Source organism: Physella acuta, unplaced genomic scaffold (genome assembly GCF_028476545.2).
Source record: "Physella acuta isolate Inbredline_101_S28 unplaced genomic scaffold, ASM2847654v3 ptg000059l, whole genome shotgun sequence".
Taxonomy (NCBI): Eukaryota; Metazoa; Mollusca; class Gastropoda; family Physidae; genus Physella; species Physella acuta.
The window spans coordinates 282174-304452 of NW_026731579.1; the positions used below are offsets into that span (position 1 = coordinate 282174).

Consider the following 22279-nt stretch of genomic DNA (forward strand, 5'->3'; position numbering starts at 1 on the left):
GATATATAGGCCTACTAAGATATGGCATATGGACCCAAATAATTATATATATATAGGCCTATACATATATAAATAAATATATAATATAAATATATATATAGGCAAATATTTATTTTATATAGCCTAGTATTAATATTTTCAATTAAATAGGCTATATAAAATAGACTCGATACATTGCTATCTCGACATATGAGTCATGTTTTGCTATAAATATGAGCAAATTTTGTGATACGAGGAGCCAGATTAGCGAGTTTCACAGTTCGTAGACAAGAAACACCCTGAGCAATTTGTAGCTGGTCAGGCATCTAATCTATTTTTAAATTTAGAGACCAAGAAACAAACATTTTTGGACAGTTATTTTTTGCACAGTAGGATTTAAGTTCTATGATGTTGAGTGAAGTTTAGTTTTTTTAATAAAGCTGAAGAATAAAGTGTATCATTAAGAGCAGAGTTTCTTCCAGGCAAAAAAATTTACCGCCCCCCCCCCCCAAAACGAAATTAAATTTATATAATTTATATAGAAAATATATACTTTCAACAGTGTCCGCCCCGCCCCCCCCCCCCCCCCCCCCCCCCCCCCCCGGAGAAAAAAGTCTGGAAGAAACACTGATTAAGAGTGTAACGAGGCTTCAAATTTAAGTAACCAAAAGAGTTTGTATTAACAGTGTAGTAAGTATGTGAACAAAGTCAAGTTTCCTCCATCATCTTCAGTAAGCTCAAGTCATCTGATTTACAAGGAAAATACACTTTATAAAAGTTTATTTCTTCACACTATTTTTAATTGTTTTACACAATATTTGGCATTAATATTATTTACATTATTTATAACACAATTTTCTTATAACAGGATAAGTGGGAGGTAATTTGGGGCCTGGAACAGATTAATGGCACTTAAATTCATTCCAAAATGGGAAATTTTTTAAAAAGATTATAAGAGCAATTAATTTGATGTATGCACAAATAAGATTACAGAACAATTAAATTAGTATCTACAGGCAGCACTGTTTATAATAAAAACACCCACATATTTAATTTTGCTTTTACATGTGCAGTTTCTCTATTTTTGAGTCTCCAACATGGGTAAACCAGCATGTCATTTTGTTTCTTTCTGTATTACTGTTCGGATTATAAAAAAGGTACTGATACAATAAAAAAATATAAACTTCCTTAGGGCTAATATGGTGAATGCAGTTTGATGCGAAATTAAAATTAAATAGAGCTTGCATTAATTTTTGCCTTAAGTTTCAACTAATTTAATTTCTCTTAAATATCTTGCAAATCAGACACAAATTCACTTTTATATCAATTTAATGTATAAAGTCCTTATACTATAATTTATAATTTAATGTGTTAAGAAAAACAATGCCATAAAGCAGCAAAGTTATCACTATTCCTACATATTACAAATCAATAAATAATGTAAACATTAAGAATAAATTAGAAATGTCAACATAAATTACTAAATATTCTCACAAAATGTGTGTTACACATATCTAAATGAGTATCATAAAGGCAGTAAAGAAATAAAAAAGTAAACATTCCATGAAATCATGAACAATAATCAATATCAACATTGTTTATTGGACCACATATAAAGGGCTGCAACTTCACATTTTTGCCCTAGGCTGGATTTATAATATTCAAGCAATGTTCATCTGGTCTTCTTGTATGTTTCCTTAGATTAACTTTTATTTGCATTTCTATCTGGATCCCATCTGACAATATCAAGCTAGGGTCTTATCCATGCTCACTTGCCCAAATAATACAATTACAACAGCGTAATTGTTAGTCTCTAGAGAACAGCATGTGCTAGGAGTGTTGAACACATGGCCCCAAAAAATGGGCCATTATGGCACCCCTGATCAGCTGTTTACACAGAAAACAAAAGTTGCTCTTGCAGTTCCAGCACTTGATGTGGTTGTTGTGGTCAGTTTTCTTCAAGTTGAGCTGTTTGCACTTAGGACATTGGCACTTGTTGGCTGAAAGATGTGGTTTGACTGGGAACCATGCCTGGACCTGTTTAAACTGTGGGAGACACAAAGTTAAAATCTGATCAAACAACTTACAGGTCAATGATTTTATAGCAGATCTATTTATGGCAAAACTATTTTGGTGACCAAAACTTTTTAATAAAGAAAGAGTGTCTTATTTTAGTGAATTTAAAAGCTTTTCTTATAACGTTTTTAAAATTTAGTTTTGTTTCTTTTACAACTTATTTTTTAAAAGTAATCAGACGGCCTACTATATTCATTTTTTCCATTCTGTTAATTCATTCTGAAGTTGACAACCCAGGGGTCGGCAACCTTTTGAAGCGGAAGAGCCAAAAGTTTCAATTTTCAAAATTTCCCTGGTTTTAAAGAGCCACTAACATTTTTTTATTTCAAATATTTTATTTTTTTATTAAGATTATTAGTATTTGTTCAAGGAGCTGGAGAGCCGCATCTTGATATCAAAAGAGCCGCATGCGGATCGCGAGCCGCAGGTTGCCGACCCCTGTGACAACCCAATGATATATTTGCTTTAAAATTAAAACCCAATCACTTGCTTGGGCAATTATCTGCCCCCTTTTAACATTTGTTAGAGCTTATGATCCTGTGCTTAAGTCTATAGAAAGTCCCAAAGTCCACTCAGGTCTGATGGGTACTTGACTCATGTTAGGGAAAAAATGGCGGCTGGTCATAGTGCTGACCATACTAATCCTCATGTGTCTTGGGCGTGCAGGGGAAAAAGTTGATGAATACGATTTGCAGTTGAATCTCAGACATGAGACCCCCCCCCCCCCCCTAGTGCTAGTACTTAATCCTGTTATCTCCCCTCTTGTTACTTAATATAGTGCTACTCTTTTAATTAATATTTAATGACTTATATATAATATCTAATTTGATTGAAAATTATCTAATTTTGTGTTGTTATTAGTAATTAATTTTTAGCAAAATAAGAACATAATTTTTATATTTTATAATTAAGTTAAAGGATTTGACCACAAAACCTGATCAAACTTGTAAAACAGTTGTAAAACACATCATGTATCACTGACTGATTTTTAACTCTTGAATAACCAAAATCCATCCCGCCCAGGTTAAAGGGTTAAATCCAAGTTCTTACAAAATGTGTTCCATTGTGACATGGCATGCTATAACAATACAGTCCCAATTATTATGAATTTATTGAGTCAGTACAATTTGGACAAATTGAATAAAGGATGAAGTTAACTTACATCATATGGTTTTCTCAATGGACTGTTAGTGTCATCTTTAGGTGCATGAATAAATAACCTGCAACTTCCTCTGTGGTATGCAAGCTCTTCAGCACACAGCCAACAAAAGGAAGTGCCACATTTGCAAAGCATATGATTGCACCTATTAAAAGAAGAGATTATTAAAGTTCATTATTTATTCAACAAAACCCATTAGACTTAATTTATTAACTTATCAACAAAAATTGATAGAAATTGTAAATAAGTTATCCAAACATCATTTATTAATCGCATCCATGAAGCTAAACATTAAAAAATAATTGTTTGATTCACCCTTACCCTTCATTTTTTTCTATAGCAATTTTACATCCAGGACAGAATTGTGTATTTGCTCTAAGAAAATTTTCATTTTCCATTTTTTCTTGAATTTTTTTCTTCAGTTTAACCAACTTTTCATATTTCGTGGCCCTAAGAAATTTTCTGTTGAACCGCTCTTCTAAAATCTTCAACTTCTCTTCATCAGATGTAGGCCTACAAGGACTGCCCTGCAGGAAAAAGCATTGTTAGGTTGAAGAAAATGTGCATTGAAATGTCCAGTAAAAACATGATCTTCAGGCTCAAGACAAACACAGCATGTCACAAGCTTGACAACAGCAATCTATAGGTAAGCTTCTGACGGCCTACTATATTTATTTTTTCCATTCTGTTAATTCTTTCTGAAGTCAACAACCCGCATGATATGTTTGCTTTAAAACCCAATCACTTGCTTGGGCAATTATCTGCCCCCTTTTAACATTTGTTAGAGCTTAAATGAAGATGTTGGAAAGTAGACAGCTGAATAAACCTAATTGTGTGATTTTTAATAAAAATCTTGTTAGACAGCAATGTTTAGTTTTCGAATATACAACTACACCTAGCTGAACGTAGGCCAATTTTATCTATAGATAAAAAAGAATGTATAATTTTCTGTCTTTTATGCCTTTCCACAGCGATCATCCAATTGCAGTGAAACTGTGCAAGATATTGAGAAGGTTTCTACCACAATTCATTTTATTATCAGAGTATGCAGTTGGATGCCCCAAGTTCCCCCATGACTACCTCAGCACCTGGGGGTCCACTGATTGGGCGTCCAGTACAGGGGACTAGGAACACTACTCAATGGTCAAACTGCACCATGGGCGTCCTCTGGTCTCCTATGGTCCGAAGCACCCTGGGCTGCTACATGAACAATAGGATGCCTAGATTTGTTTTAAAGTGCACCCTACACTAAAAATACAGTGGGCTACTCCCATCAATGACTAAACCAACCAGGAGTGGTTCAAAAGAGCCCCCTGAATTGCCTGACACCTAGGCGGTCACCAACAGTTGTTCTACCTCACTCTGAGGGTAAACAACATACACTCTAAGTCTTCATACAGTTGTTCGACCTGACTCTGAGGGTAAACAACATACACTCTAAGTCTTCATACAGTTGTTCTACCTCACTCTGAGGGTAAACAACATACACTCTAAGTCTTCATACAGTTGTTCTACCTCACTCTGAGGGTAAACAACATACACTCTAAGTCTTCATACAGTTGTTCGACCTCACTCTGAGGGTAAACAACATACACTCTAAGTCTTCATACAGCTGTTCTACCTCACTCTGAGGGTAAACAACATACACTCTAAGTCTTCATACAGTTGTTCTACCTCACTCTGAGGGTAAACAACATACACTCTAAGTCTTCATACAGTTGTTCGACCTCACTCTGAGGGTAAACAACATACACTCTAAGTCTTCATACAGTTGTTCTACCTCACTCTGAGGGTAAACAACATACACTCTAAGTCTTCATACAGTTGTTCTACCTCACTCTGAGGGTAAACAACATACACTCTAAGTCTTCATACAGTTGTTCTACCTCACTCTGAGGGTAAACAACATACACTCTAAGTCTTCATACAGCATACCCTGACATCTGGGCAGTAGTGTGGGCATACTCAAGCTCCAAAACTAGGATTAAAGAAATGTAGTGCTTTTATTGTTTACATTTAAATAACCTCAGTTCTATCAACCAAAAATGATAAATTTGGCATCTAGGAATAGCTGATATGCTCCATGCTGATACTTTAATGTTTCTCACAAAGAGTGTGGTTTAATTTTAGTCTTTGTAAATTACTTGATGATATTCAGCTAATGCATTGTTTTGTGATTGAACACATATTAAATTCAATTCCTTTCTCCTTAGAACAATTCATGGCAGGCCAGCTAGATGTTTATAAACAACTACGCCCAGCCTAGTGTAACTCCCTTTTATTGATTAAATTGCTTCAGCTGGTTAAAATAATAAACTTATGAAATAGTTTGGTCCTTAACTAGGGCCTACCACAGACTGTTACACTTACCAAATACAAACATTTTAGCAATTTTGTTTCTAGCGCTAGAACTTTGGTTTTAGACAAGAATTTATCTTAGTATTTTAGTAAAGTCTATAGGTGTTATAAACATGCTAAAACGGCAGACACTGCTCATAGCTAACCTGATGCCAACATCTTCTGCACTCAGTACAAAAAGAAAACAGACAAACAGTGCAGTGAGCAAGATGGAGACTCTCTTCTGCTTCTGCTATGACCAAACTGTTGCATCGTGGGCAGTAGTCAGTATCAGCCATAGCATCCAGTGTTTTCTGGTGGGGGTAGAGTTACAAAATAGGTTCAAATCAATAAGTTAGATTTTAAGCTGATTATAAGACAACTTACTCAGTTCAATGATAAAATTAGTTTTAACAAAATGATCTTCTAAATTTAATTATCATTAAATCCAAACTAAAATAAAGTATTAGTCCTCAAACATTTCTACATGTAGAACATATTCTAAATATTAGTTGAATAGGTGTTGTACTAAAAAAAATAATAAAGCTGGAGTGAGTTCCCATATATTTCCTTGATAGCTTTATTTGTATATCATAACAGTAAGGGTTAGGACTGCATATTAAGTGGAATCTGGCTATAATAAAATAGTAGTTAATTTGTGACCAAACCACTAATTTTTTAGATAACACGTATAGCTGAAAAAAAAACAACTCTTAGAATATGCTGCTTAGCGAGAATATAATTTAAATAATATTTTCAAGGTTTTTGAGAAAATTGGGCAAAAAAGTAAACTCATAAGTGGTAAGTACCACTTCTGAGTTAGTAAAATCGCTCAAAAGTTGATAGAGACCTGCATTAATGATCAAATGGACCTACTTTAACTTGAAATTTTGTCTTTCTAACCAAAACAGTATGGAAGTTATTAAGGAAATGGAAATAAAGTACCAATCATATAAAGTGAAATAGCTCAAAAGTTGATACAAATCTATGTACAGGATCTCACTTTTGTAAGTAAAATTTCAGCTTAACAGAAATGTGGAGGGATGGAGTGGCCTAGTGGTAGGGAGCTAGACTGCTAACCTGCAAGTCTCGAGTTCAAAGACAGGTTCAATTCAGTTGAACATCTTTTAGTCCACCCAGCTCTGATGGGTACCTAACTTACATTAAAGAAAGTACAGATGGCTGGGCATATTACTGATCACAGTATCCCTTCATAAGCCTAGAAATAGGTGAATTATACTTCACTTGCCCCATAGACCATAAGGTTTGGAAGGTGAACTTTACTTTTCTGACAGAAATATTACTGAAGTTACAAAGTTTACACATAAACACACACACAAAGACAAGACAGCAAAACTGGAATTTCCAACTCATGGAGTATAGAATTGAGAATTGCAAAATCTCAATGACGATTTTTGCTCAATTACAACATTTCTCCTCTACTCTGTATTTAAGAAAGCAAACAGCGGCCATGACAGTACCTGCAACAACAACTTCTCCCATCTGTTGTAAGCTTCTGGTCCTAAAACAGCCTGGACAATAGATGGTGGTAGAATTGTGTTACATTTGATGTCTGGACACCTGGGAAATTAAAGGTGATTAGGTCACGGTGGACAGTTTGGATGCAAAATTCTAACAAAGATTTATCTGTAAAAAGGTTTTATGAGATATTGTGACAAGTAAACTTTTACTTAACGTACTCTAGGTAAAATTTAAGCATAGCTTACTTCAAAGCCTCGACAGTGCCATCTCTAACATGCAAGTCACAAAACTCCCTCATACAATCTGTACAGAAGAAATGCTGACACTCCTGGAGTTTATGGAAATGGATGCCAGGTTTCTCCATCAGGCATACAGGACACTCCTGCATTGACTGACAGAACTCAAGTCTCATCTGCTCTTGGTTGTACCTGTGCCAGGAGGGCAGAAAAACCGTTTTTTTTAATTTCATTAGTTTGTAATTTTTATATATTAATATTAGGCCTACTTAGTATTTCATTAAAAAAAACAACAAACAATCTAATTTTGTTTTATTTGCTTATTAAACAGAAAGAAAATTTCACCCTGTAAATATAATTTTAGCATGAATGAAAGTAAGCCAGTGTTTGCATAAGGGGTACTATTTAAAAATTTTAAAAAATTATTTAACTAAAACGAGTTATATCCCTTTTTTTATCAACATATTTGTTTGGAATTTCATTTGCTAAATTAATGTTCAATTTTTGCATCTTTTACGTAACTTGGAAATTTTAATGTACTAAATTTGAAATACACAAGAGACAAACGACTAACCTGATCATTTTGCCAATGACTTCTCCTATTATGTCAACAAGTGAACTTTGACCTTCACCATCATTAACAATTTGAGCCACATGTAGATAAACATGATCTGTAATCCCCAAAAACCTAAAAAACAAAAAGCCAAGTATTAATTGATTAGAACTTTCAGACATTAGCATAATAACATAATTTGATATTTCCAGCTAAATAAAATAGAGAACCTTTATTTTTTGCTTAGAGCAAATCAAGGTATTCTTTTAATTAATAACAACTTATTATCTATATGTATAATTCTCTTCTTGGAGACGTTAGAAAACAACAAGCTGAAAGCGCGCCTAGCAGTCCCCTTTCTTCCTCTCTAGGCATATCGCAACCACCCCCACATGATCTGGTGAGCTGTAGTTCACGCTAATTGTTTACAATCGTAGAGCCGGGTTTAGTGGCGCCTATTAGGCCTATTAGATAATTTTGTTTGAACTATTTTAAACTTAGGGGAGGTAACTAAGAGGAGGCTGCTTTCACAAGGGGGGGGGGGGGGAAAAGGAGGGCTTTAGTGTTTTAAAGCAAATATTTTCAGTGACAGCATTGGTGCTGTCGAATTCACAAACTGCAAACTGTAGTAGAAAATAAAACTAAATAGCGGCGTGTCAGTTGGTTACCATAATTGCTTTTCTCTTATATTGTGGCTGTACAGGAAAATACCCACAATTTTACCTGAGCAGATTATTTTCCAGCCAATAAATCCAGGTGAATACAATAACCATTGGCTTCCCCTCTTGCCAAAGATTGTCCAGCATTTGACCAGTACATTCAAGCTGTGTGCTGGTCAGCCATGGACATGACAGCTGGTAAGATGGGGGGTCACTTGATGGGTAGGTGGGTGGGAAGGTGATGTCCAGGTACAGAGGAGATAAATACTTCACATCAAACGAGCCTGGCCATCTGTGGTCTGACATATAAAGTAGGTTTATCTCAGAGGAAAAATAAATATTTAGATATTGGCAAAACCTTAAGTTAACTTGAGGGATAGATGATCAATATTGTCATGGTGGATGGGGGAACTAAGGGGTAATTAATTACATTTTTCTTAAATTTTAAACACTAAAAAGAAAAAAATGCATCAAATATTTTGTGATGAGTACTACACCTACCCGAAGTTGAACTGTTGAGTGGGAGGTTTTTCAAGGTGGTGGGTGGAGTTTCCTGACCAGCAGCTGTGACTCCATATTGTGTTTCTTCTTCAATGGGCAGTACAACATCAATGTGGATCTTTTCAGTTTCTGGCTTTGGGCATATTTTCACCTGAAATGGGCAGTACAACATCAATGTGGATCTTTTCAGTTTCTGGCTTTGGGCATATTTTCACCTGAAATGGGCAGTACAACATCAATGTGGATCTTTTCACTTGCTACCTTTGGACACACTTTCACCTATGGCATTTTTCACATGGGTTAGCATAAGGTGAAACATAATTAGAAATATATTTTTTACTGGGCGGGTAAATAGATTGTATGTTATAAAATAAGTGAAAATGTTATGTACGAGACTTTACACCCAATCAGTTCCAATCTCACCATGCTCCATTAATTGAAAAACAACTTCAGATATCAATTACAAAAACATATGGGGTTATTATAACTATGTTGTCTTTTGTGAAGATATTAAACTTTTAAAAAACATTTTGACTTACACAAAATTTAAATAATCCATTCTTTTCATTATCACCTGCTGAAGTAAGCTGTACTTTTTCGTTATCATCTGTGTTATAAATTGATGTTAGGGCTGTAACCTACAAAACATTGGGAAAAAAACATGTAGTGAATCAGAAAATTGATAATCATAAACCCGTTAATTAACCACTTAAAAAATTGGTCATAGTTCTGATAGCAGGAGCTTTCTTTCTTCCAGAAAATCAAGTTAACATTTTAATTCTAGATAGTGACATATCTGATAATGAAAGGAAACTTTTAACCAAATAGGGAAAAATAATTAGGCCTGAATTATTTATAGAAAAATCAATTAGCTTTGAACAGATGAGTGACCAATAAGTAAATTATATCTAGACATGTATCTAACCTCGTCTCTCTGCTCCTCTAGGTTCTTGTCATACAAGTCACAATTGTAGGAAGTTGAGCACATTGTAGGGCCTACTCACATAGGTAAACTAGACGTTTCATTAATACATTATTAGTTTATTTATAATCCTAAAAATATGATTTATTATTAATACATGTAAAAAGACATTATTATATCTCAATAGTTTTCTTTATTAAGTGATAGTTGGCTGTATTTATTATCACTATGACTTTAGTATTTTTCCTCTGATAACAAAATGATATAAAATGCTAGCTGGCTTTATAACAGGACATTTTGTACGAGGTGGTTAGCTTCAACAAACATTCAGACTTCTTTAATAGTGTTAAAATTTTAATTTTAGGAAATTTTGATTATTTATTGTATGATATCTATCAAATGAATTTTAAACTTAAAAAACAAGTTTAGCCCATAAGATCGACATTTAAACTTCTCCAAAAATGCCTTTAGTTTCTGTCTATGATCAATGGCCATCATACTATTCACTGTGGCAGCCATATTGTTTATTCTTAAGCTGATAAAGCAACTAAATGAGAATTTGTTTCCTGGTGGTCCAATCTACCCAGGTAGTAGCTTGTATTGATGGCTGAAGATTCAGATTGTGTTGGGTGGGGAATTATTACAAAAGTGAAACTGCAGGTTGTAATTAAGGCTTGACGTTCTCTGTATTTGCAACTTTTGTAGATTTAGATCTACCAAGATTCTTAACATTAACTTAAAATATTACATTTAAAAAAATATTTCAAGCCTTAAATGACGTCATGATTTTTTTGACATTTTTACCTCCAGCCACCCCTCTATCACACATTGTCTCAAAAAGCCAGACCCGGCTCCCCTAAAATGAAGTCACATCTCAGCCTACAACCCCCCTCAAAATAGCAATCTTACAATCTTGACTGTGTTGGTCAACATAGCATACATTATAGAGCATTTTAGTCAATTTCTATTACAATTTATTAAAACGTTATTTAAAACGTGAAAGTATTACTAAAATAATTTTCTAAATTTACTTTTTACTTTCTCGAATACGAAGTATAGAGAAAGTATTGTAATCGTGCAAAAAAAAAAATCAAGATTTTTGCAAATCTTGAGGTTTTACACCTCCCTGAGTCGTAAAAACATAGTTCTGCAATCTTGTCCGTATGTCTGTGTGTGTGTATGTGTGTGTGTATGTGTCTGTGAACACGATAACTCCAGTAGCGTTACAGCTAGGTTGATGAAATTTCAAATACAGGTATTATATCAAATTTGTAGTTCTGTATCAACTTTTCAGCGATTTCCGAGAACCGGAAGTGGAGCTTATTCTACTTTCAATTTTTCAAAAGCCTATAGCTTGAGTACTGTTTCAGATAGATAAATGAAATTTCACATGTAAGTAAAAGATCTAATTCTCTGCCTTCGGTCAAATTTTTAGCTATTACCGTTGACAAGAAGAAGTAATTTACGCTACATCAGATTTCTGAAAAAATGCATGTGAATTTATAAAGTACTAATAATATTCAGCAGTATCATACACATAGTGTTTGGCATTTACTTGGTGCGCAATTCTTTATCAACGAGATTCTATTCTATTTTTATAAGTTTTAAGTAATTAAAAATGGATATATTCCGAGTTGCCATCCCCTGTAGTTTTATATAAGAATATTCGAGAAAATTTAGGGAAGATCACTACCGGTTTATTTATAATGCAAAAGTCATAAAGTGTGAAGTCACTTTATCTGAACCCCTCCCTCCCTCCTCCTCTTCACACAATGTCATGAATTGTGGACCCCCTTCCCCTATGACAGCCTATGAGTGTGATTTTGTGTTTATGGACAACCCTTTAATAATATTAACAATAATTATTATTAAGTTAAGGCTTAATTATAATTAAGGGTAGGAGCCTTAGGCCCGCCCTTAGCCAAACAAGACATAACCGAAATGACGAATGTTACAGTACCTTAGTACAGGTCAGTTACTGAGTTAGTTAATCAATAATAACATTGTTTGTTGTTATGTAATATGTATGTTTGTATGTAATAAATAAATAATGTGTAAGTCTCAGTGAGTTCTCAGTTAAGTATTAAAAATAAAATATGTTATTGTGTAGATCTATAACTTATAAGTATAATAAGTAGACTAATAGTAGTTAAGTAGCCTTAAGCTTAATAAGTAAGTAAGTAGGCTTAGGCCTACTTACTTACTTACTAGATTCTAGACTACTTAGAGAATAAAAAATAAAATCCAACTTTTCATTACTTTACTTTTGTAAATTCATGGTTTTGTTAATGATTGTTTAATAAATGTTATTGTTACTGTTAGTCTTCCCGTAGCTAGTCTAGGTAGACTTTACTTCACTTTAGAGACTAGAGAGACTATTGTACTTGTAGACTGTAGACGTACATTTTTCTTGATGGCGCAATGGCAGGTAGAATCTAGCTAGATAATCTAGCCGCAATGATTCACCACTGATCTGTTCATCAGTTTGCTGGTACTGGTAGGCCCTAATTTAATTTTAGACTAAAATTTTTAGTTCACGTTTGAATTTGATGAGCAATGTTTACATTAGTGGTTTTAAGCTATTTCCTGGACAAAAGAGCTTTTAAAAAGGGTAGCCATAATTTAATAAATAATTCAGTGAGGAAAGTTACGACAAGCTGAGCTCAATTTGTAAAAAAATATTTTTTTTAAATAGCAGGATGTGTTCTACAAAAGAAAAAAAATAATGAGAAACAATAAGCATCCAGGATTTGCCTTTTGAGCAATAAGGAACAGTAACTCATTGGATTTTATTCAGAACCATTTTATTTATAAATCACGATTAATTTCCCTTGGCTGACCGAGGGAATATTTTTAACAACTAAATTTGAAAACAATGACATGAACTTTTGTACATGATATTAATAACATGAAATATATACACCAGCGAGTCAATCAACTCTAAATTGAAAAACTATCTTGAATTAATCACCAGGGGCTTCTGAGTCAACAACAATCACACCAGACTTTGTGACCATTATAGTACAAAGTTCATTGGTAACAAACCTAACAGCAATAGTAGCCTCCCCTATTAAGTAGGCAGTAGTTGTCGCTCTTTGCTGCTGGTGCCAACAACACAGTATTTGCTTCAACAAACAAATAAAAACTAGAAGCAAAACGATTCCAAGTGTACAGAATGTTTTGAATATCACAAACATATCTTTCTCATCACAACCAAGATCACATATTATGTTAGATGCAATAACTTCTCATGGTGTTGAACATAAAGCAGACATCATGATATTTTATATAACAAACATCATGATGTCAGCTGTAGTAAAGCATGAAGGGCGAAAGTTTGCCCTGTTGTGTCATTAACCAAAGGACTCTCAGTCCAGCCAAATTTATATTCAGCGTAGTTTGGTAGGCAGTCTCCCGTTTGGCCAATGCTGTATTCGGTGTAGTTGAAATGACAGTTCCTAGTTTAGCCTATTCTGTATTCGGCGTAGTTGAATGGACAATTCCTAGTTTAGACAAATTTGTATTCGGCGTAGATGAAATGACAGTTCCTAGTTTAGCCAATTCTATATTCGGCGTAGTTTCCAAGAGTTTCTAGTTTAGACAACTTTGTATTCGGCTTAGATAAATAAGCAGTTCCTAGTTAAGCCAAAAATGTATTCCAAGACAATTCCTAGTTTAGACAAATTTTTATTCGGCGTAGTTTCCAAGAGTTTCTAGTTTAGCCAAAAATGTATTGAACGTAGGCCTACTTAAGTTAAATAGCCAGTTCCTTGTCTAACCAACTCCCGCCTTAGCACTGTGTTAATTAAGTGCACCACTTGACCACATACCTTATGACTCTATCTGGTATTGTTTTATTTGTAGAACAATCAAGCCTCTACAATTAACGTTTGTACAATATGACGGGATATACCAAGTCTAGCAATGAGTCTGGTCCATTGCGACGCCGTGTTATGTTGTGTTATTATTGTGGGTAGCATTTAGATAGGTATGAAACCACCCATCTTGATTGTGTTATTATTGTGGGTAGCATTTAGATAGGTATGAAACCACCCATCTTGATTGTGTTATTATTGTGGGTAGCATTTAGATAGGTATGAAACCACCCATCTTGATTGTGTTATTATTGTGGGTAGCATTTAAATAGGTATGAAACCACCCATCTTGATTGTGTTATTATTGTGGGTAGCATTTAAATAGGTATGAAACCACCCATCTTGATTGTGTTATTATTGTGGGTAGCATTTAAATAGGTATGAAACCACCCATCTTGATTGTGTTATTATTGTGGGTAGCATTTAGATAGGTATGAAACCACCCATCTTGATTGTGTTATTATTGTGGGTAGCATTTAAATAGGTATGAAACCACCCATCTTGATTGTGTTATTATTGTGGGTAGCATTTAAATAGGTATGAAACCACCCATCTTGATTGTGTTATTATTGTGGGTAGCATTTAGATAGGTATGAAACCACCCATCTTGATTGTGTTATTATTGTGGGTAGCATTTAAATAGGTATGAAACCACCCATCTTGATTGAGAGCGACAGTGGCACAACGTTAACAAACCTAAGAAAACAACCGATACATTTGTTCGTGAGATTCTCTACGTGAAGCTGTTCAAATCACAGTGGACATCGTAACTGGAATGGTTAGTTGTGGCCTTGACGTTAGTTGTGGCCTTGACGACCCGCGTGTTCCGGAAGTGGAACAAGCCAATCAAATTTAAGAAGGTCTTTCGTCTCCCTCCTAGGGTAGATGGAACAAGCGAAACCATTCTAACAAGGCCATTCGTCTTCCTCCTCAGGTAGATCAGCATCTTTCACCTTACACCTGTAAGTCCTGGTCACACAGGCTGTGTTGGTGTCGTCGTCACCATGACAACAATCCACATCCTCCCCCTGTTTCCGCCTGATTTTGAGAACAAACTTGGGCGAGACGGTCACGTGAGCACATGCCCTGGCGTGGTTGAACAGGCCGCAGCCGAAGCAGCAGCAGCAGCAGACAAAACAGTGCAGGTGGCGTCAGGTGTCCGACTGACTGCTGCTGCCCTGACGCAGGCTGATCTTCGTGTGCACGGTGCCGTTGGTCGAGCGGGTGTCAAGTTCAAGGTCGGAGCCGGCGAGCAGGCGTTTCCCGAGATGGACGCTGGGGTGGGTTTTCCTGTAGACGTAAGCCTTGCAGGCCACCTTCATCCGGGTGCGGAAGTTCTTTGACATGATGGCGTAGATGATGGGGTTGATGCAGGAGTGGATGAAAGGGAGGCCGAAGATGGCAATCTGGGGGAGAGAAACTGATTTTTTATTTACTGATGTTTTGATGGAAATATAATTTTTATTGTATATATTTAGTTTTGATGGAAATACAATATGGAATTGTAAATTGTTACATCGATTTCTTTAATTGCAAGAACTGAAAGAATATTTTTTTTTAAAATAATGATGTTGCTTATTTCTGGATGATAATTTTAAAACATGTTTAATTTCTACTGTATAATATGTGATTGTTATAGAGAGCTGGGAAAATTGATGTGTTCATTAGAGTTCTATTGGCTAAGTTAGCCATCGCTCAGTGGGCTACTGGCGCACACGATATCCAGCTAGGACTTTGACTGTGGTCAAGTTGAAAGATAAACGCCCCAAGCAAAAGTACCAAGACGATGTTATGGCTAATCCCTTCCTACACAACCTCAATTTCTTCTTTTATCTTTTTATTGCCAGCTTTTTATTTAAAATTTAAAAAATTTCAAACTTAAAAGAGACCCAAAAAAATGCCTAAGTTATCAATTTAAAGAAAGTAAGTTGACAGAGAGCCAACTGGTGTTGGTCTTACCTTGGCAAAGAACACCGACTGGTGATAGACCCAGCTAAAGCCGATCTTCTGTAGCACTATAAACACCAACTTCGGGCCCCAGCACAACAGGAAAACTAGGATGATGGTAATCAGCATCTTGATGACCTGTGGGTCAACATCACAATGTCATAGCTGTGTATGTATGTTTGTATGATTGCATATATGTGTGGTAACTTTGTATGCTAATAGCATGTAGGACAGTAGTCACTCCTCCCCTCCCCCCCCCCCCCACACACACAGACATCATTACAAGCATACGAGTGGTCAAGATGTGTCACAGACAACAGTTTGGGGAATAGCCATCACAGAAAACAGTTTGGGGAATAGCCATTATAGACAACAGTTTGGGGAATAGCCATTACAGACAACAGTTTGGGGAATAGCCATTACAGACAACAGTTTGGGGAATAGCCATCATAGACAACAGTTTGGGGAATAGCCATCATAGACAACAGTTTGGGGAATAGCCATCACAGATAACAGTTTGGGGAATAGGCCACAAAGGCAAACCAACGTATAATGATTTTGTTATAACAATTAATAAAGGATATTAAAAACGACCAAGTGAAGACAGAAATATAAAAGTTCAGCTGCTATTTTTAAAAGTTCGTTAGAAAAAAGTCTATTGTATTCGGAATAGAAAAAAAATATTCTTGAATACAAGTAGCTAAGTTTGAAATACAACTTTTTAAAGATTGTCGGAAACATCAATTGAGTTTTTGACCAAGTTTAAAATATTAATTGATTACAAAAGTCTTTATCTCCCTCTAAAACCTTTCAGCAGTAGCCATACAAAGCGTAACAAAGGATGATTACAATGGATGCAATTCTTTGTGTTAATAATTGACTTCGTGATTGGAGAGTTCATCAATAATGCTTTCAAATAACAAATTACATGACAACATTAAAAAAAAATCTGTTTGATCTTTGCATGGTCGATAAACATCCGCCCATTCACAACACGTTCGAGAATTTAACCTTTAACAATTCCGAAAATTTAACTGTTAACAATTCTGTGAGTTTAACCAATCTCGCTTGTTGAGCTCAGCTAAATGACTGTTTGCTAGGAGAGCTGTGTAATTGTTCAGTGCAAATTGGCACACCAGCTTGTATTCGTGAGGTTCTACGTGCCAGATTTTTGTCCAGCAAGCGACCGAATAGTTCGAGGCTTACAGGTCAGATGCAATAAAAACAAGTACTGGCGAAAAGTCTACCGAATCGGCGGAGTTCCTCGTTTCGAGGAGGGAGGGGGTGGAAGTGAGGTGGAGTCGTGGGTGGGGGAAGGGGTGGATGGGAGAAACAAATAAATCCAGTGAAAAAAAAATTGTTGCCGTACGGATAGGGTTAAGAAAATGATTGGAAACGTGAGCGGAAAGAAATTGTTTGGGTCTGTAGGTGGTTAATATAAAAAACTGGATCGAAATAAAAAAAAACAATATATTTTTTAACCTCAGCATCGGGCAAGCTAGAAGTCACGTCCTTGGAACGTCTGCTTCTAAATGTCTCAATTTTAGTCGACATTTTAAAAGAGAAAACTAAAACTGTACCTAGTTAGACCAACTCACAATGTTATTTTTATTGTATTAGTGTTGTGTGTTTGAAGAATACAAATGCTATTTAAAGAACAACAAGGTTTATCTCCCGTGTAAACTATTCACTGCACATAAGGTATTGCTGTCGTTTAATCGTGTAAAGTTGTTGGGTTGCGTCCCTTGCGGTACAAGAATCTTACAAATTGGACACCTAAATCATAAACTGGAATTTTTATGACGTCATTGCCCGTCTTGGCTATTGATTTTTCGTTAGTTTTATGGCGGAAATTCTGGTGCCGTGTCATACTAACGTCTTACTCGAGTTTGATTTATGCTAATTTATTCATGGAAATCAGAGGGTTGAACTACGGAGGCTTAAGAGAAGAGACAAATAGTCCTTAATCAGGACCGGACAGGACAGTGAAAGGACTTCAAGCACAAGGACGTATTCAATTGTCTTTGTAGCTTTCGTCAAGTGCTGCTTCAGATTTTGAGCACAAAGTTGGTCAGAGTAATTTTATAGACATTTGTTAAGATAGATTGTGTGTGTGTGTGTATATATATGCGTGCGCGCGTGTGTGTGTGAGAGAGAGAGAGAGGGAGAGAATGATTTTTGAGCGATCGCTGAATCATCTCCTAATTTGCAAGGGTACCTAAAATGAGTCGACTCAGTTGAAATAAGTGCCCGGCATAATAACACGAGGTAAGTGTAGTTGGGGGTCTGAAATGCCAACACAGGAAGCTTTCTATCGGCTTTAGACATGCTTGCACGTGCTAGTTGCTGTTGACAGTGTCAAATGTCATGACGTGACACGTGCCAGTCGCTGTTGAAAGTGTCAAATGTCATGACGTCACACGTGCCAGTCGCTGTTGACAGTGTCAAATGTCATGAAGTGACACGCGTGACTAACTTTAATTTTTCAATCGTCAAAAAAAAGATTAGGAATTAAAAAAAAACCCAAGTTGTGGTAAATATTAAGAAATAGAATAGACTGGCATTTGTAGATAGACAAGAGAAACATGTTAGACAGAAAGGAGACAAAGACACATGTTAGACAGAAAAGAGACAGAGACACGAGAGAAAAGACACACATATTGGGCTTAGAAGAGACAAACAAACATGATGGAGTGCGTGTGGTCGAGACGGTGAGTGAAGGTTCGAGTCTACCGTAACCCAAGTGTCGGCAGACGAGTGTCAGGGTTGTCAGAAAAATCTGGACACATGAAAGGCGGGAAATGATCCGGGATCAACTTCTCAATGGGAAGTAGGTGGGGGGGGGGGGGGGAGGAAATTATAAGCGGTGGAATGAAATACGGTAGAGTTTCTTTCGGTTATCTTTTGTGTGTGTGGGGGGGGGGGGGCGAACGAAATAGAATTTATATTGAGAATATAAAATGTTTGCAGTGTTCGCACCTCCACACCGGAAATTAAGTCCGCTCCCCCCCCCTCTCCTCTCCCCCCCCCCCCCCGAAGTTTCAAGTGTCCGCATGAGAGAAACCATGGTAAGGAGTTGGGGCAGTAGTTTAAGGAGGGTAGAGGAGGTAGTGTGGGTGGGTAGGGATGGTAGTGTGAGGTGGGTAGGGACGGTAGCGTGAGGTAGTTAGGGACGGTAGCGTGAGGTAGTTAGGGACGGTAGCGTGAGGTAGTTAGGGACGGTAGCGTGAGGTAGTTAGGGACGGTAGCGTGAGGTAGTTAGGGACGGTAGTGTGAGGTAGTTAGGGACGGTAGCGTGAGGTAGTTAGGGACGGTAGTGTGATTGCTAATGTGCAGTAAATAGTATGTGGCAATGCGGTGATCGTATCTAGCTCAATGTCTTTGTTTCACATATCTTACACCTATCTATCTCACTCCTATCCACCCCAATCTCACCAATTATCTATCTCATCTTTATCTATCTCACTTTCACTCCAATCTCACCTCTATCTAAATCCTCTAGCTCACCTCTATCTCATTCCTATCTCACCCCTCTCTCACCCCTATCTCACCTCTCTTAGCTCTATCTCATCCTTATCTCACCCCTCTCTTACCTCTATCTCACCCTTATCTCACCCCTCTCTCACCTCTTTCTGACCTCTATCTCACCCCTATCTCACCCCTATCTCACCCTTATCTCACCCCTCTCTCACCCCTGTCTCACCTCTCTTACCTCTATCTCACCCTTATCTCACCCCTCTCTCACCTCTTTCTGACCTCTATCTCACCCCTATCTCACCCCTATCTCACCCTTATCTCACCCCTCTCTCACCCCTGTCTCACCTCTCTTACCTCTATCTCACCCTTATCTCACCCCTCTCTCACCTCTTTCTTACCTCTATCTCACCCCTCTCACCCCTATCTCACCCTTCTTACCCCAATCTCACCCCTATCTATCTCACCCCTATCTCACCCCTACCTCACACGTATCTCACCTGTTTTCTCGCACGAAACACCTCAGCACTGTGCTCCCGTGTGGCCTTGTTGAGCATGCTCCGCCTAGACCGGATGTGTGAGTGTCGCTGGGAGCAGGGGGACTGTCCGTGTGCGCCATCTGCTGTAGGGGGCGTGCACTGGCCGCCATCTTCGATCGTCGAAACTGTGTTGTAACCACTGAAACCAAGGGGGTTGACAAGGTGTTATTTATAGGTAACATACTCCAAAAGTGCAGTTTTTTTTCTATTTGTATATCTAATTTACCAAGCTGGGCTTTTTGCGAAGATGTTACGACCTTCCTTTCTCTCTTTATGGTCATCACCGGCTGAGGAGGTGTCTGCCATTAGCCAGGCAGGCCTCAACACGGCTAACTCCAACTAACTGGCTTGGATATCGGTTTGATTACTGTGTATCGGTCGCTCCAGGCTTATCGTCCGCCTCACTGAATGCAAGGCAAACTCTACCCCACCGTCCAGTACCTCTAGCTCATGCTTGTTTACCTACAACTCTTACAACCTAGTAGCGTATTTTCCCCCTCCCCCCTCCCCCAAGATTTGAAATCTCTGACCCCACGTGGCAGGACTCACCTGTCGTGTGACGTCATCTGCATCAACTTCCGGGAAGACAGCCACAGGGCGTGTATGACGAAGAAGTAGCAGAAGAAGAGAACGACGACGGGGAGGACGAACATGATGAGCAGCTGGTAGACGGAGTAGATCAGGCGGTGGTTGTCGGGGACGCCGACATCAGCACACAGCACCAGCACCACCTGCGTGCGGTTGTTGTACCACAGGTTCTTCTCGGTGTCCTGCCGCAGGTGGAGGAGACACGTCATCAAATACGTCATCAAACACGTCACCAAATACGTCATCAAACACATCATAAAACACGCCATCAAGCATATGGTTAAACAATTGACTTAACCCGTCACCCAAAATGTATATCATCAATCACGTCACTAAATATGTCACCACACACGTCACCCAACATGTCAAACATGTCATCTATGACGTCACCAAATTTGAAATATCCCACAAAAACACGCCACTCTTACTGTTACATTCTTTCATATAATAATAATGTAGGGATAAAAATTGTTGAGTCGTGTTAAATATTTGACGTCAATTAACTTAAAAACTCTAGTGCTTTAATTGGCCATGGGTTCACTGTTAGGATGTTGATAATGATGAGTTAATTATACATTAGTTATGAGTTAATGAACTGTTGAAAATTGGTTATAAAGTGTTAGAGATGGATTATGACGAATTAGAGATAATTAATGTCACAAATAAGACATCTGAAAGAAGATGCTAAACTGTCACAAATTATGATTGTTATAATTATTTTAAAAAACATGACTCAACATTTAATGTGATTTTACGAACTTCACGTTAAAGAACATATAACAATAACTTTTATCTATTGTCTGGGAAATATGGAGTGGGGGGGGGGGGGGGCGCTGATGTAATGAAGTGGCGTCGTGTAGGTCCGTCAATCTTTAATCCTAGACATCAAAGGATTGTCTTATCTTAGACTTAGACATCAAATGGTTTTCTAGGGCGTCTACATCCCTTGAAGTTTTCATTCTTTAATTTATAGAGTATCGTTTCAATTAATTTTGACATAGACACTTACATTAAACCCAATTCAAATTAAAACCAATTCAAATTAAAACTAATTTAAAGTAAAACCAATTCTACTAAAATCCTATGAAGTTAAACCCAGTTACGTTAGAACCAGTCACGTTAAACCTAACCACGTTTAACAAATTTGTTGAGTGAATGCTTTGATCATCTGGCTGAAACAATGTCAATTCATTCATTGATCAAACAAAAAATTGTCCTAACAAATTTGTTGAGTAAATGCTTTGATCATCTGGCTGAAACAATGTCAATTCATTCATTGATCAAACAAAAAATTGTCCTAACAAATTTGTTGAGTGAATGCTTTGATCATCTGGCTGAAACAATGTCAATTCATTCATTGATCAAACAAAAAATTGTCCTAACAAATTTGTTGAGTGAATGCTTTGATCATCTGGCTGAAACAATGTCAATTCATTCATTGATCAAACAAAAAATTGTCCTAACAAATTTGTTGAGTGAATGCTTTGAACATCTGGCCGAAACAATGTCAATTCATTCATTGATCAAACAAAAAATTGTCCTAACAAATTTGTTGAGTGAATGCTTTGATCATCTGGCTGAAACAATGTCAATTCATTCATTGATCAAACAAAAAATTGTCCTAACAAATTTGTTGAGTGAATGCTTTGATCATCTGGCTGAAACAATGTCAATTCATTCATTGATCAAATAAAAATTGTCCTAACAAATCAAGCACTCGACCATTTCCTTTAATGTCAGGTAGAAAAGACGCCATCTTTGACGAGGTCACACAAGTGGTTTCACCCCCTCCCCCCTCCCTCCCCATTGTTACATCGTGAGAAGTGGTTTAGCGACGGGAGAAATTGTACTTGATTAGGCCAATGATTTTAGTTTCAAGACAATGTAAAGTTTGTCAACAAAGTAAATGGAGGAATTTGCCAGTGAAGTGCGTCAATTTTTTATTCTACGAC

General features: G+C 37.0%; 2 protein-coding genes across 3 annotated transcripts in view; both read right to left on the minus strand.

The window, feature by feature from the left end:
• Positions 1–1381: 1381 nt before the first annotated feature.
• On the minus strand, positions 1382–14552 carry LOC131948557 (E3 ubiquitin-protein ligase RNF14). Its single transcript, XM_059310150.1, has 12 exons — positions 14476–14552; positions 9908–9995; positions 9522–9620; positions 8983–9133; positions 8546–8780; positions 7844–7957; positions 7279–7461; positions 7033–7132; positions 5719–5865; positions 3536–3741; positions 3218–3359; positions 1382–2025 (listed from the first exon to the last, which is right to left on the minus strand). The coding sequence occupies exons 2-12, from the start codon at positions 9968–9970 to the stop codon at positions 1810–1812; spliced, it is 1656 nt and encodes a 551-aa protein (XP_059166133.1). The 5' UTR covers positions 9971–9995; positions 14476–14552; the 3' UTR covers positions 1382–1809.
• Positions 14553–14930: 378 nt separating this feature from the next.
• The window catches only part of LOC131948566 (G-protein coupled receptor 54), a 93649-nt gene continuing 86300 nt past the window's right edge, over positions 14931–22279 (minus strand). For both annotated transcript variants that reach the window (XM_059310167.1, XM_059310161.1), the window contains exons 6-9: positions 20289–20509; positions 19701–19878; positions 15739–15864; positions 14931–15185 (exon numbers count right to left, since the gene is read on the minus strand). In XM_059310167.1, coding sequence (XP_059166150.1) covers positions 14931–15185; positions 15739–15864; positions 19701–19878; positions 20289–20509 — 780 coding nt within the window. The remainder of the gene's footprint in view (positions 15186–15738; positions 15865–19700; positions 19879–20288; positions 20510–22279) is intronic.

Bases quoted from the DNA above. Each gene is read 5' to 3' on its own strand.
- LOC131948557 (XM_059310150.1), bottom strand. From the start codon at position 9,970: ATGTGCTCAACTTCCTACAATTGTGACTTGTATGACAAGAACCTAGAG. The intron at 7,462-7,843 runs GTTAGTCGTTTG...CTCCTGGCACAG, and splicing joins GTCATTGGCAAAATGATCAG to GTACAACCAAGAGCAGATGA. The intron at 3,742-5,718 runs GTTAGCTATGAG...TTTTTCCTGCAG, and splicing joins GCAGAAGATGTTGGCATCAG to GGCAGTCCTTGTAGGCCTAC.